Source organism: Ictalurus punctatus, chromosome 6, assembly GCF_001660625.3.
Source record: "Ictalurus punctatus breed USDA103 chromosome 6, Coco_2.0, whole genome shotgun sequence".
Taxonomy (NCBI): Eukaryota; Metazoa; Chordata; class Actinopteri; order Siluriformes; family Ictaluridae; genus Ictalurus; species Ictalurus punctatus.
Genome location: NC_030421.2, coordinates 21,378,744 through 21,394,980, shown reverse-complemented (window position 1 = coordinate 21,394,980; position 16,237 = coordinate 21,378,744). Strand labels below are relative to the sequence as shown.

The 16,237-nt window shown below is 39.0% G+C and overlaps 1 protein-coding gene across 5 annotated transcripts in view; it reads left to right on the top strand.

Moving 5' to 3' along the window:
* Positions 1 to 13,949, top strand: part of myo1b (myosin IB) — a 67,745-nt gene extending 53,796 nt beyond the window's left edge. The window contains exons 15-32 of one of the 5 annotated variants that reach the window (XM_047156083.2): positions 530 to 592; positions 827 to 1,027; positions 1,406 to 1,632; positions 1,762 to 1,962; positions 2,768 to 2,861; positions 5,115 to 5,264; positions 5,405 to 5,473; positions 5,585 to 5,671; positions 5,946 to 6,032; positions 6,787 to 6,873; positions 7,671 to 7,757; positions 9,297 to 9,371; positions 9,468 to 9,602; positions 10,241 to 10,347; positions 10,433 to 10,565; positions 10,675 to 10,827; positions 11,614 to 11,744; positions 11,838 to 13,949. In XM_047156083.2, the coding sequence (XP_047012039.1) occupies positions 530 to 592; positions 827 to 1,027; positions 1,406 to 1,632; positions 1,762 to 1,962; positions 2,768 to 2,861; positions 5,115 to 5,264; positions 5,405 to 5,473; positions 5,585 to 5,671; positions 5,946 to 6,032; positions 6,787 to 6,873; positions 7,671 to 7,757; positions 9,297 to 9,371; positions 9,468 to 9,602; positions 10,241 to 10,347; positions 10,433 to 10,565; positions 10,675 to 10,827; positions 11,614 to 11,744; positions 11,838 to 11,967 (2,217 nt within the window). In that variant the 3' untranslated portion in view covers positions 11,968 to 13,949. The remainder of the gene's footprint in view (positions 1 to 529; positions 593 to 826; positions 1,028 to 1,405; positions 1,633 to 1,761; positions 1,963 to 2,767; positions 2,862 to 5,114; positions 5,265 to 5,404; positions 5,474 to 5,584; positions 5,672 to 5,945; positions 6,033 to 6,786; positions 6,874 to 7,670; positions 7,758 to 9,296; positions 9,372 to 9,467; positions 9,603 to 10,240; positions 10,348 to 10,432; positions 10,566 to 10,674; positions 10,828 to 11,613; positions 11,745 to 11,837) is intronic. The other 4 variants (XM_053680989.1, XM_053680990.1, XM_017469907.3 and 1 more) reach the window with 4 other exon arrangements.
* Positions 13,950 to 16,237: the final 2,288 nt, after the last annotated feature.

The window sequence follows — 16,237 nt, the reverse complement described above, 5'->3', positions numbered from 1 at the left end:
TAAACCTCTAAGGTTTGTGTGTGAAATCTATAAGATTGTTCACTATATGGCCAAGAGTATGTGGACACCTGACCATCACACCCATATATTGGCTTTCCCCCAACAGTTGTCTCACAATTTCCCTTAACTGGAACTAAGAGGCCCAAACCTGTTCCAGGAAGACAGTGCCCCTGTGCACAAAGTGAGGTTTGTGAAGACATGGTTTACCAACCCAGCTGAACACCTTTGGGATGAACTGGAATGACGACTGCACCCCAGAAATTCTCGTCCAACATCAGTGCCTGACCTCACTCCATGCTCTTCTGGCTGATTAAGCAAATCCCCACAGACATGCTCCAAAATCTAGTGGAATGCCTTCCAAGAAGAGTGGAGCTTATTTTAATAGCAAAGGGGGACTAAATCTGTAATTGGATGTTCAAAGAACGCATAGTTGTGATAGTCAGTTGTCCAAACCTTTGGCCATATATTGTATGTGATAGTATTAAGACACTCACAGCAAATATTGATTCTTGTTTGTGTTTTATTACAGGGCATTGAATGGACCAACATTGAGTATTTCAATAATGCCATCATCTGTGACCTCATTGAAAATGTAAGTCAGGCTGTAATTAATTTTAAATAAAAATACTTTCTTTGTTCATTTTTTATGATGTTGACTCCATGTTTTTACCAAAAAATTATATATCATGTTCAAAATGTGATGGTGTGTTAGTTCATAAGAACACACTATTCTCCATTCACTCAGTGCTTTTTGGTGTATGACATCATTCACTGAGCAAGCTATCTTGAATTTCAGTTGGTCTATAATCTGTTTTATAACCATCAGAACCAGAATGGGATCTTGGCCATGCTTGATGAGGAGTGTTTGCGGCCCGGGACCGTGACAGATGAGACCTTCTTGGACAAGCTGAACACTGTTTGTGCTGAACATCAGCACTTTGAGAGCCGCCTGAGTAAAAACTCAAAGTTCCTCACAGACCACAGCTTGCCTCATAGCTGTTTTCGTATCCAGCACTATGCTGGCAAGGTGAGGTACCCACACATACATGCACAATTGCATTGTCTGTTACTTGATGCAAACATTACCTTAGCTTACACCATCATTTGTTTGCCTTGTGTGTTGTTGATATGTCAATGAATACAAAATGCATGTGTTGCTGCTTGTTTGAAAATTCATGAGTCACCTGTTAACCTCTTAGAGACATTTTGTAAAACTGAAAGCAATTACAATAATACAACAGATCTGTGCTGCTCTGAAATCTCCATAAGTCAGCTTTAATAACTAGTTCATCACTCTAGACAAATATGGCATATACTGTGTTAATCAAAACCCAAAAATATGTTGTAGATGAAAACCAAACCATGGGAATCTGTCTAAATGACTAATTTCTAATTCCCTATGTAGGTGCTGTATCAGGTTGAGGGCTTTGTGGACAAAAACAATGACCTGCTATACAGAGACCTGTCACAAGCTATGTACAAGGCCAAACACAGCTTGATGAAATTACTTTTCCCAGAGGGAAACCCTGCCAAAGTCAACCTGAAGAGGCCTCCTACAGCCGGATTCCAGTTCAAAGCCTCAGTGAGCACACTCATGAGGAACTTGCAGACCAAGAACCCTAACTACATTAGGTAAGAACAGCAAATAGCAGCACCCCAACACATAAGTGGCTGAGTCAAGACACTTGTTTTATAAGCTTGCTGTTAAACACGTAGGCAAAGTTTCAGTAATCCTCCTTATGTTGTCCTTTGTGACTCCAGATGCATCAAACCCAATGACAAGAAGTCAGCCCAGATCTTCACAGAGTCACTGGTATGCCACCAAGTGCACTACCTGGGCCTGATGGAGAATGTGCGTGTTAGACGTGCAGGATATGCCTTTCGCCAAGCTTACGAACCCTGCCTGGAACGCTATAAGATGCTCTGCAAGCAGACCTGGCCCCGTTGGAAAGGCCCTGCCAGGTCAGACCACCAGCTACAAGTGTTAGAATTTTTTAGGTCAATGGAGCAGATGCCCACTGTTCATGTGAGAACTGTTCACAGTTCTCATGGCATACAGTTCTCCTGACTTCAACAACAAAATGACCATAAAACTGCTAGGTGTCTAAATTTAACCCTGCTGTAATTTATTTTCAAAGAACACGTCAGTTAAGCAGCCAGTTGGTTTGAGCAAAAATATACAAGAATATGAGGATGGAAGGAACAGCTTCATGAATTAGGGCTAAAATGTGCTACACACTGTTAGCAAGATCGGCATTGTCTGCTTTGACGCAAACATGCTATGTCTTGTTCTTGCTTTGAGGGGGAAAAAAACCCTTCTGATATCCAACAGATAGAGAGTTATGTCAACATGTCCTTCCTGATTTATCTAGGGCAACAATTTGACAGTTCATATCCAGACACAGGACTGCTAAGATCTCAGCTATATCTAGACATATTGGGACAGAATTCCCACACATCACTGCCACCAGGAATTCATTCAAGTTTCATTGAAAACGAAGATAACTTTCTGAATCATATCACATGTTAGAATTGTTCAAGTAGTTTCTGTGGTATGCTGACATCTTTGTTCTCTTGTGCTACCTTTAGATGTGGGGCAGATTGTAGTGTTTGCTGCATTTTTTCTTTGCCCTGTCATGCTACCAGTACCCCTAGTTGCTTCATTGTTTTGTCTCTTGCTGATGTTTGCCTGTTACTGTCATGCCTACTGGTGTGGATACATTGAGCAAAACCATGAGGGAGTGAATATTGGCTTTCGTGAATGCAGGGAAGGTGTGGAGGTTCTCCTGAAAAACTTGGCTGTACCTGAAGAGGAGTTCTCCTACGGGCGCTCCAAGATCTTTATCCGGAATCCAAGAACCGTGAGTAGTGTTGGACTCTTTAAATTATCTTCACTGTGCTTGTGAAACGTGATAAGCAGATATCACAGAAATCACAGAAATTAGATGGTTAATAGGAAAACACAGACAACATCTATGCTGAAAAAGATTTAGAAATAAGATCACTAAGGTAAAAGGCTTTTACAAAATGTGTGGTCATGCTATAGTTTTGAACAGCTTTTCAGACAGGAAGTTGTTTTTCTTTAATATTATCAGCCCTCCACCAAAAAAAGATGAGGTCAAACACATGGTTTCATTTATACATTCCTGTTTGCCATTTAACATGGGAAAGCAGATTGTAGTTAAAAGGCTTCAATGGAGTGAAAAAAATGGCTTTGTGCTGAGCCTCAACATCATAAATGGCTGAAAAATATTCAGAATGTGATCTTATTCATGCACAGTCAACCTCTGTAATCTTTATCTCCAACTGTTCTTTAAAACTCTATCAGTAAGTGATTTGTATTCAGGTTCCTCTGATTCTTCTTGTAAGAGCTTCCAACTCTGCAGATATTTGATAAAACAGTATTATTTAGCTATTTGTTGAACACCAATGCCAGGAATAGAGTATACTTGGCAGCCATTGTCAGTATTGGTCTAATCTTAGGATATTAGCACCTATTTGGCCTAGATTGATGATATTGGTTGCTAAACTTTTTGTAATTTTCAGTAATATATACTGAATAATATATGAAAGGCATATTCATTGGGATGATAATACATTTTAGTTCTATTTCGCACTTTTAAAATTAATGATCCTTTAATGAGCAATCCAAATGTAGTGGCAAGAAAAACAATCCCATAGTATGGCATAAGTAAGAAACATTTAGGAGACTCGAAACGGGAACCCATCCTCATTTGGGTGACACTGGATGGTAGCTTGTGATAAATTATAGTCATGCCCCAGGTGTGATGAGGCAGGTCCAGAGTTTGAATGAATTATAAGACCTCTGCAGGTCCTGTCATTCACTCATCTTCAGTAACCACTTTATCCTGGTCAGGGTTGCTGTAGATCCTGAGCCTATCCCAGGAACGCTGGGCCCGAAGCAGGGAATACTCCTTGAATTTGATGCCAGTCCATCACAGGGCACTATGCATACACACACCTGCACACACTCAGTGCGTTTACATGGACAACAATAATCCACTCTTAACCCGATTAAGACCATACTTTGATTAAGAAACTACCATGTAAACAGCCATTTTTAATTACCTTAATCTAATTAAGGTCATACTCGAAGGAAACAATAATCGAACTAAGACGGGTGGAGTACTCCTGTTTTAATCGCATTATGGGCATGTATTACAGACATGTAAACACCTTAATCACATTATGAACGTCATGTGAGTTTTCACCGCATTTTGCGACAGGACACGATCACGCACTGCAGTTTTACGAGTTCAGCTGCGTCCCAAACGGCGTACTTACCTGCCTGTAGTGGGGAAAAATACATGTATCTCTAACTATATAGACGGTAAGTACGCGGTTTGAGACGCAACCCACGGCTTCAAGTTGTCTATTAGCACATACAGCATGATAAATAATTAATTGCACTTAGTGTTCGTAAAAAAATTCAATAAAAACACCCAAAACTGTATACGGTACCATAACGAAGACTAACTGTATGTTGATACGTGAAATTCTGGAGGGACGTCGGACGGCGTGGCGCGGTGAAGTAATGACGCGGGCTGTTAATCTAATTATGTTCTATAACATGTAAAATGGGAACATGACAGGAGTATTCTAAAAGCGACTCATGTAAACACCTTAATCACATTATTATCTTACTCAGAGTAAGGTCAATAATTAGATTACTGCTGTCCATGTAAATGTAGTCACTGTTGCACGCACACAGCCAATTTAGCATAGCCAATTCAGCTACCAGCTTGATTTAGAGATGTGAGAGGAAACTGGAGAACCCAGAGGAAATCTACACAGACATGGAGAGAACATGCAAACCTGGGCCCCTGAATCTGCGATTCAGCAATGCCATCCACTGGCATTTTAATTTCTAGGCCTTAATATTCTTTTATCATAATGAAATATGTTCATTGTGGTGCTTTTCTTGGGCTTAATAGATATTACCATTGTGACATATTATTTGCTTCACGAAATCATTATAAATAATTTAGTCTCATGCTGGTTATTTAGTATAAGGCTCCCATGATTTTGGGTGACTGTCACGTTGTTTCTCTGCTGGCATTCATGTTCATACTGTGGTTTTTGTTTTCTCTCAGCTCTTTTTCCTGGAGGAGAAAAGAAGGCAGTGTCTGGAGGACTTGGCCACACTCATCCAGAAGATCTATCGTGGCTGGAAGTGCCGCACACATTTCCTGCTACTGAAGAAGAGCCAGGTGGTGGTGTCTGCTTGGTACCGTAGATATGCTGTAGGTTCATCTTCCTTTCCATGCACAAATTGCCTTTTCTTGTCTTATTGGCTTTGATTTATTTATTAGTAAATGTATTGCTGTTTTGCAGCACTTCCGTGGCACTTAGCACAGTGTTTTCTTGATACTTTTCATTACAGCAACAAAAGAAATACCAGAAGATTAAGAGCTCCTCCATAGTGGTTCAGTCTTTCATCAGAGGATGGAAGGTAGGAATAAAACTCTGCATTATTCTGTGTTTCTCTTCAGTTAATTCTGGGCACCATGTCTCTGAGAATTGTGCCATTATTCCCTTTCCTTCATCACTCTGTCTCTCACAGGCACGCAAGTTGCTGCGTGAACTGAAATACCAGAAGAGATGCAAAGAGGCAGTGACCACTATTGCAGCCTATTGGCATGGAACACAGGTACTGAGTCGCATTTGGAAAAAAAAATTAATCACAAAGGGAAACCACCAGTTGGGCAAACATCTCATTTTCAGGTCAACATCCACCAAACGCCACTGGCTTATGCCAACACATTACACTGTTGGTTTTGAGAGCAGCGCCACTGCTTTTCCTTCTTAAACTCACTATTGCTTATTTCAGTGCTTATTTCAAGTGAGTCCTTCCTCTCTTCTTTATTCTAATCTTTATCCTCCTGTGTGTGCTGCTGCTTGGCCTAATCGGCTAAACTCTGCAGGCTCGCTGGGAACTGCATCGTATGAAGGAGGAGATTCGGAATAAACGCGCTGTGTCTGCCATTTGGGCAGCCTGGCTGGGAATGAAGGTATTTTACCAGCCGGCTAGTTAGTTTCTGAGACATTCCGAGCATCCGTCCAGTGAAACTGTGTTGTCTATCCATCTACTAACTTCCTGTAGCTGGGTGTCTGACTAATTTTGTTTTGCTCATTCGTAGGTTACATTTTGAGTTGGATTCTGGGAACATACTAACCCCTTATTCAAACCTTGACTCTTGTAGCATTAACATATATGTTGGGTGAAATGATAATGCCATCTCAATTTAAAGGATCAGATTATTTGATGTTTTATTATAATTACTTCTTGTATGTATTGAGTACACAGAGTAAGCTTTGTGCCTACATTTATGTTATAGTCAAAACAAAGCTTGACAAATCTTAGTCACAGACAAAGGCATTATTATTGTCATCCTTTGCCCTTTGCAGCAGCATGTTATCTCTGTGCTCCATGACCGTTTTTTCCCCCTCAGATAAGCATCAAACACTATTTTACTCACATTTAATGCTTGACTATCTTGAGTTGCAGTATTATGCAAGGATAGTCATGCATTGCCAGTGTTATCCTGCTTGAACATACATTATAATCAAAGACATTATAATGTAAACGGTATGTACAGTCTACATTATAATGTAGACTCTTTGCATCATACATCTTTATGGTTTTCTGAATGCTTAATGCTGTCTGCTTTCATTTGCTTTCTCTTAATAGCCTTACCTGATCTGTGTTTCTAACTTCTTCATGTTTCTTTACCTTCCATTAAAATCCCTTTTTAAAAAAACAAGGCTCGGAGAGAACTGCGGTGCTTAAAGCATGAGGCTCGGAATAAACACGCCGTGTCCATCATATGGGCCGGCTGGCAAGGAACTAAGGTATTGATGAAGTGTGAGAGGCTACTGTCCATGATTTTTTTTTTCTTTTCATCTCCGCATTGCACTGAGGTTGAGAGGACCATGAGCCTCATTGCCCTGGAACCCATCCCATCCCATCTCATCTAATGCATGCTAAGAGTGTTGTATCATAGCTCACATTCACCTAACTGTAACCTATAGCACATGAAGTTGTAGCTTAAGGATCCAATCTTAAGCCTCTTTGCTCTGGCAGGATTTAATCTCATGCAGACATGTTTCCAGGTATATGGGCAAATTGCCATGTAGCAGGCAAGAACTATTTTGGGCTTCTCAGGCTGATTAATGTCCACCCACTAAGAACAAAAGCATGAGGTATATGAGGAGGTATATATGATTTTAGCATATCTAAGAGTCCATTCCATTTACCACATTTCTGTTCATGATCTGACCAAACATCTTTGTTTGGCCTTGCTTGGTTTTTACCAGGTGTCCATGTTTCTGAGTGTGTGTATGTATATTTGTGTGTGATGAGCAGCTTGAAAGTCTGTTCGTGATTTATGTTTCTCTCCATTCCCTCAGTCCCCTGAAATGAAATTGTGATTTCAGAGGGATAACCCCACTGATTTAAATGCATAACTTCTGCTTAACACCTTATCTGAGAGTCCTGGTAATGGAAATACAGTGTATCTTTGTGTGAGTGCCCACCCGTTTGCTCCTGCTCTAGGCTGGTTATGTGCCTCCTCTTTATACTGCTCTACTGTTTTCAACAGCTTCACTCTCTTCTGCATTCCTCGTCCCTCTCCCTCCTTTTCTCACAGGCACGCAGAGAGCTAAAACGGCTGAAGGAGGAGGCCAGGCGTAAGCATGCTGTCGCTGTCATTTGGGCCTACTGGTTGGGACTCAAGGTACCTGCCAACTAGTGCACTGGCCCTGTCCCATCATGAACCATTCTGTCAAAGGGGGGATATGAAACACCAACATCCTGCCTCAGGGTGTCACTGTCAGATGAGGAAGCTAGCCATAAAACATACAACGATGCCATTCATTTCTGCAGCAAATGTCTGCTTAATAAAATTAAATTTTGTCCAGTGTAAACCATCTTCTGCATGCCTCTGACTAATGACCAAATATAAAATAAACCATTGAATGTATGCAGCAGAGGTTCCTAACCACTGGGTTGCAGACTAGTACAAGGCTATGAGGTTGTACCAAGCTGTAACAATGCAGTAGTAGGGGCACTATGTAAGGGTAAAGTGTGCCATTAAACAAATAAATCTGATAACTGAAACTGAAAGATTAATGAGTTCCAGGTTTTAACATCAGTTTCATTTGTTAATTAAACTTTTAACCCTTATCAGCATTTCCAGGCATAGCACTATATGCAAACACTAAGCTAGTTAACTAACATTACTATAAAATTCCATTCACATTGTGCCTCAGCAAGTATCTCAAAACAAACTTCGACCATTACAATATCATTTCCTCTTGCACTATGATGCCTCTCCTACCCTAACCTATGCCCCGCATCCCACACATTTCTCTCTCAAAAATGTTGTGGGCTGCAGTCTGGTCTGCTTTGTTTAAAAAGGTTGGGAATCCCTAGTATACAGTACGAAGGGCCATGCTGCCTCTGATCTGACATGGATTAATGTGTGGAAAGTAAGGATGAGATTTTAGATATGTGCCCTGAGCGTGCACTGTCAGCCATGCTTCATGAAACAGATTCAAATCTGCTCTCATAATCCAGGGCTTTAGATAAGCCACTTCTGGATAGAAGAAAGGCAGATATTTTTTGCCCTTCAAATAAGAGTGCAATTTATATGTTGAATCTTCAGAAAGTCTGACCTTCACTGACACCACTGTGTTTGCCTGGAGATTTTCCCTGTCTGTCTATCTGTCCACCTATCTTCCTGTCTCTTTCCATCTGTATATGTATTTGTCCTCCAGCCTGATGTGTGCATGCTTTGCCAACTAACAAACTAACTTGCTATATGTTGCTTTTTAGCATTTTGGTTTTGAGTTCTCCTAAATGTTGTAGGTATTATGTTTTTGTATGATGATTAGTTTATTTTGCTTTAGCAGCGTCTTCAATCTTTTAGGAGGAGAAGCTGTTGTATGATTTATCGAAAAAGGAGACCACTGTCTTTGTATTCTTAGTATTTTTAACACTTTTATTATTATTATTATGATTATTATTATGATTATTATTATTATATATTATAACAACAGGAATAGCAAAATTTCCTCTCTCATTGTTACAGGATCCAGAACATTTTTTTTCCCTGCATTCATTTGTATGTGTATCTCCCTGTTTTCTACTAACAAATGTTTAAAACTAACCTTGTTTCCTGAAAGGATCATTGCACAGATTTTCATCAGAATGGTCGAACAAACATCAGTGTGATTGATTGCAAGTGATAGATTAGGTTCCTCTTCATTTTCAGGTCCGACGGGAATACAGGAAGTTCTTCAGAGCGAATGCTGGCAAGAAGATCTATGACTTCACCATTCAGAGAATTGTAAGTCTGTTAATAATTGTCCTGCATTTACTTTCTGCATTATTGAGAGATGGCTATGTTTAAACACACACTTGGTATACATATATTTATCTATAGATGCAGAAGTATTTCCTTGGTTTGAAGAAGACATTGCCTTCAATGTCACCAATTGATAAGAGCTGGCCATCAAGGTCTTACCTGTTCCTGGAGGGCACACATGAGGAGCTCCGAAAGATTTTCCATCTATGGAGGGTTAGTCCTCTTATTCAATCAACACCAACATTTTTTTATTTAGAAAACATTGATCTAGCCATTAGAGCTGCACCTAAGACCAAACATAAAATGTTTTTAACATTTATATTTATAATTCGATCTGCAAATGTGTCTGTGAATCTACAAATGAGCCATGTAATCCGTGTCTGTACAAGTTGAAAACATCATTCTCTTTCCGTTGTTCACATGCATGCGTTCTGTATCACATCCACGGGGAGGCATTGATTAGTCCAACAAGGTGGAATGTAAACTCTGCTAATAGTGTTCCACTGCACAAATTCAGATGATGTACTACTTTTTTTTAATACTATAGAAGACATTGGAGATACTAGCATGGTAGAAGTCATCTAGCCATGCTAGTTTCCATTTTAAATAACCAATAAGTGCACTAATAATGTAGCTTACCCCATGCCCATTTTTCTTTGATGCATATTTTTCATATGAAATATGTTTAACAAGTTATATAATACACATAATGTGTTTAGTGTGTTCATTCATGAGCCTTTTGCCAGGAATAATTTGTCTGCATGAGATTTTTGGTCAAACAAGAAAATCTTTAATCGGGGACAGCTCTACTAACCCTCTATAAATCTTCCCCACTACATCCTAAAATTCAGTGCAAGAAATACAGAAGCCAGTTCACAGAAGAGAAGAAAGCCATCTATGAAGAGAAACTGGAAGCAAGTAAGATCTTCAAAGACAAGAAGGCTCTGTACCCCAGCAGGTATGAGCAAACATTTACACTGTATTCATGTGTATCACATTTTTTTGTCTAATACTGTACAAGTTGATTCTTATTTGTTCCACAGTGTGGGACAGCCTTTCAAAGGAGATTATCTGGAGATTAACAAAAACCCTAAGTACCAGAAGCTAAACAGCGTGGTAGATGAGAAGGTGCTTCTTGCAGATGTGGTCAATAAAATCAACAGGGCCAATGGCAAGGTAAGCTTCAGAAAGAGCTGTCTAAAATCAGCTATAGCAGCTCAGTGAGTCAGAGCTTCATACAAATATTAGGCTTAATTAACCGTTTACTGCTGTGTCACATTTTAAGGGTGCTTCCAGAATCTTCCTCCTCACCAAGAAAAACTTTGTTCTGGCTGATCAGAAGTCTGGTCAGTTAAAAGCCAGTGTCCCGCTTCCTGATCTCGCCAGTGTCTCTGTTAGCACACAGAATGATTGCTTCTTTGCTCTCAAACTCAAAGAGGTAAAGCCCTGACTCATCATGCTTTTGTACAATGACTGATCTTAAATATGATGTTAAAGGAAAACTCCACCCTGAAGGACATTTTATTGTTTAATGTAGAAATATGTGTGATGTGCTTCGCAATTCTGATGCTAATTTGTTGGTTGGTGCTGTATTTTTGTTATTCCCTTGAGAGGTTAGCCATTGTGTGCCACTCTGTCAAAGGAGGACTTTGCTAGTGCAGTTACAGTGGTGTTTTATAGGAGAACAAATTTCAACAATCTCAGACATAAGGGATAACAGTCTGGTTTCATTATCTCCTAAAAATAAGAGTGAGCGCTTCTTTTCTGTTACCATTTCCCAGTGACCTTCAGTATCATATTAATGAGAAATCATCGTAGAAGTAATGGCGACAGTAAATGTTGAACTTAAAGATCCAAAAACACAATGCAGTTATTGGACACCGTTGCGAAATGACAAGCATAATGCCATTGAAGGCTGTATTAGCATGAAAGTTGAAGCTCTGTAACCTGACCTGATCTGATGAGATTTGCGGGTAATGTAGGAAACCATTAACCAAAGCGAAGTCAACATGTCAATGAAACAAGTTTAAACTAAAATAAATCTTGGATGCCATTGAAGACTGTTACTTATAAAGATTAATATGGAAGTTGGATTTTTCATTTAAAGTACTCCAACATTTTGTGGTTTGAATGTGTTTTAAAATGTAAATTCGCCTCAGTGTATGAAGTGATTTTAGTGATTTACCTTTATCTTAACGTTAGAATTCTAATGCTCTCTCTGTAGGGCACTGCGTCAGCAGCCAAAGGTGACTTCTTGCTGAGCAGTGATCGATTAATAGAGATCATCACCAAGCTCTATCGCACAGGTTCTGCTTCAGCTGACATGGAACCAATCAGTGTTGACATCTCAGATGAGTAAGTGTTCTTCACACTGTTTTTATGCATACATAGTGAGCATAACTACTGTAGTACTTTAGTAATTCTTGATTCTCCCAATGTTGCTTGCAGATTCCTTGTGCAGTTCAAGCAGGATAAAGTGTGTGTCAAATTTATCCAAGGCGGACCCAAGAGCAGCAATCAAGTCGCCTGCAAGCGTAAAAACAACCGGCTTCTGGAAGTGTCTGTTCCATCCCCATAATGACCAGTCATCTTCACTCCCTCTCAGGGTGCCATTTTGTGACTCTTCACCATCAAACCCAAACTTAAAGACGGTTACCAAATGATTGTACAATTATGATGTTCTTGTCATTGCCAAATCTTATACTTTTAAAGACTTAATCAGTGCATTGTTGACTCAAATATTCCATACAGCAGTATTTGGCTACATAAGGCATACCACATATTTACCTTGGGATAGAGATGGGAGGTGATGCTTTCCTCACTGTCTTGGGTGGAATACATTTTAAAATTCCTGTTTAATCAAGGCATTAATATTAATGGTTGGAATTATGATGCTGTAGATGTTTGACATCATGCAATGTCTGGGCATCATGTTCATGTGAAGTGCTGTACACAGATTGCAAATGAGACTTTTGGATAATTTTCTGCTGAAAAAAATCTAAACTAAGGTTGCACTTGTTTTGCTTACACAAGGGTAAGAAAAGACATTTTGATTGGTTTGTCTTGTCTTTCTTGTTTTTGTCCCCTACACTTTTTAATTCTCACAGTGCACAATCTTTTAGCTGAATTGCCAAAGTTTTTATAATTTTGTAACAACTGATCCGTTCAGATAGACCTTATTTCATAATATATTACCCTTGTTCTTTACAAAGCCAAATAACTTGTGATCTCTACAGCCTGAAGGTAAACTAAGAAAACCCAAAGGCCTTCTGAGTCTTGCATTTGATCAAAATCTACCTTTTCAAAATAGAAAATAATTTTGTTTACTACTTATTTTTCAAATGTGGATCTTTGATCTTGTGGATCAACTATAAACACTTGTTCCATTACCAGCATTCAAAATGCAGTACAGCTGCTTCTAAACTCATGCACAAACAGACAGAAAAGCAAAAAAGCAGAGTACCACCATATCTCCTACAATGTGCTTGATTGACATTCTCAGTTGTTTGAACAGAGCATTGTCAACCTCACTGAGGTACCTGAAAAGTACTTTTGGCTTGCTGAACTGATTTTAAGGGAAATAGATTAGTTAATCTGATGTCTAGCTTGAGGAAATGACTGAGAGGAATCCATGTACACCAGAGACTAAGCTGTGCACCCCCCCCAAAAAAGGACGTCTCATCTGGCTTAATTACTCATAACTGCATGTACACTTGCCTATTCATAAATCAACAGGGATGATTTTCAGGAAACCCAATTTTGTGTATGTAAAAGGCTAATAATAGTAGTTGATATTTATTTAGTTATTTCTTTTTTTCTTGCTTATTTTTTCACATTCTCACCATTTGAAGATGGGTGGTTTTACTTTATTTTTTTAGCTGGCAAATTGTATATGCAGTGATTTACTTGGGACTAATCCAGATGTTTTTGAGTGAAAAGCACTATACATTGAATTATTTCAAATGTCTGAATGCTAACACAGTATGATCTACACCAGCAAAACACAGGTAAACTATATGTTCAGTTTAAGATTTAGTCACTGATCAGGAAAGTGGGTGCTTTGCTTTTAAATATACTTAATATAATATTTCCTCTTTATTCTTCAGTGTACATTTTGTGTTGTTAAATTTATGAAGGTCTTGGCAGACATTTTTGAAGACACAGCCCCTGGGAGAAGGTTCAACATTTGCTTCTGCAGGTGTTTAATGATTTTCAAGCTTTTAAGATGATTATGTAATTTTACACTAAACAATAGTCAAGACGAATAGATTATTGTTCCCTTTTCATGAGGGATGCATGGGGAAATTGTGCAAATTTACTTGTGTTCTTTGATTGTGTACAGTTTCAGTCTTCAATGCAGTATACTATAGTTAATCTCTTTTGTGTCAGGAAGTTCAAGAGAAAAGAACTTTGTATGTTTTCAATGTCTAAATGTAACCTGGTGTATCAAGAAAACATTGATGTGTTTCTATAATGATTACATGCAACAAAGTAAAAGCAGTCTTTCTTTGCTTTTTTTTAAATTAAAGCAACAACAAATAAATAAGTTAGGCAAATCAATGTGGTTTGATGTCACGGTCATTGATTATCACTATACTTGTTATCAGATAGTATGTAGGGGTAAGAATGGAAATTCAGTCACTTTTTTTTGGGGGGGGGGGCATAGATCAGACTTCATTGAACTATATTAACTATGAGCTGAATGGGGTGGACTACACATCTTGTGAGTGAGCATCTGGTCCATCTTCCTCCCCACCCTAGCACTTCTTAATCCACCATTTGTATTTAAAAAATCATAATCCAAAGCAAGATGGGGGTTCTCATATTGTTCATACTAAAGACTAAGGAGTACTTAATCTTGGGGAAGAGCAGCTGGGACCAGATGTTTTCCATCACATCTGGAATGCTGTCCTGGGTGAAATTCCGCAGCTTAAGTATACTGCTGGTGGCACATCCCTGAGGAGCAGACCTTGACAGATTGTGCATGTTGAATGTAAAAATAGCACCCAATTACAGCACTACCCGCAGCAAGTTCCCACCAGTCTAAAGTCTGGGAACAGAAGAGGTTGAACCTCCTGTGGAGTTCGCTGAAGGGGAGTGAGTTAGCAAGAGAGAGAGAGGAAGGAGGCACACCCAGCTGGATGGAAATGTTATGAAAACTTTGTGAAATTCTTTTTGTTCATATTTCCCTATTGTGCGTTTAATCTTTGACTGTGTTCATAAGAATGGAAGATATAGGCCTGTTTCAAGCTTCGTTATGTAACCTGATAGATATGAGGTACAATGAAACTAGGTTTAATCACATATTTAAAAAATTAAACAAATGATACTATTTCCGCTTTCACTTTGTCCCCCAAATTAGTGTTATTGTGAAAATGGTTAGTCATTGGTGTGTGGAAATTTGTTTTTTTTTCTAAATAAATAAATTGTGTTTGGGCAATTCACTGCCCCTTGGGAACTGCATACTTCAAAGAATATAAACAAGTGTGCTAGTCTCCTGCTGCCATCTAGAGGGTAGATTTTTACTATTCATGGAGTTTTAATAGACTCTATAGAGTAAGACAACTTAATTTGCTGTTAAATTATACTGACCATTCGGTTCATGCAATTAATAATCATGGTGAACATGTTCTATAACCAATGTTGAACACTATGTTCATATACACAAACATATGGTGAGAAGCTGCTGGAGAACTATGATGTATTAAGATTAGCCACCACGGGGGGGCGGCATCTAGGTCAGTTTAAGACATTAAATCTGTGTGCAGTGACAGCAGTGGATCCCCAATGAAATCTGAAAGACTGAGAGTATAGCGGTTAAGCCTTAGGTCTGTCTTTCATTTCTGTATCACAGTATCACAGTTCAGACGTGACTTGTTTTCTAAACGTAGTTTGAGTTACAATTCTTATCACCCGACGTCTGTGGTTCTCTGTACCGATTCAGACTGAACTAACGTCTCCGTTAGGTGGGAGTTTCTGGTTTGTACATCTGGGCGTTGCAGAAATTCGCATGCTCTGGATGTGTGCATTGCATACATAAGTACTTTAAATTTATTTATTTAATTTTAATGTATTTAAATCACTTATTTAAAAAGTGACTAAAATAAATTACACATGATTGCATAGAACTGGCTGCTTGTAACAAACCCACTGAAATAAAGACGTGGTTACTTATATAATTAAAATATGATATAATTGAGCGCAGAAATGAAGGTGAGTAATCACCTGACACTGATATTACGTTGGCCAGTCTTAACAATTTGCGTGATTTGGCTCTCTCACAGAGACCTTTGCGTGCACACGAGAAACAGTGGAAGAGAAAGACATGCTGCTTCACTTGTTGTTACTGGAAGAAGAAGAAATTTAAATAAAAGAGAGAGAGAGAGAGAGAGAGAGAGAGAGAGAGAGAGAGAGAGAGAGAGAAGATGGTCTGTGCGACCACTCAACCAGAAAAGAGCGAGGGACGGCGAAATCAGACCGATTCTACCTTGAGAATCAACGGCCCTGGGTTACTGTTGCCACCTTGTGGAAGAACTAAATAGTGCAAAAGTATTAAATGCGCATGTGCTACCTGCGCGTACAGTACGCGCGTATTCTGCTGATGACGAAATTTGCGTTACGTTGTAAAAAGTGAAACATACTTTGAGTGTAAGAGCTTCGACGTTAGTTGACGTTTCCCAAAACACAAGGAAAAGCGTTGTGAAAAAATATTATCGGCATATCACAGGCATTTGCATTCGGACGGGATTAGATTTCTCAGAGGATCACTCAGTACGTTTACATGAACAACAGTAATCCAATATTAACCGGATTAAGACAATACTCAGATTAAGAAACTACCATGTAAA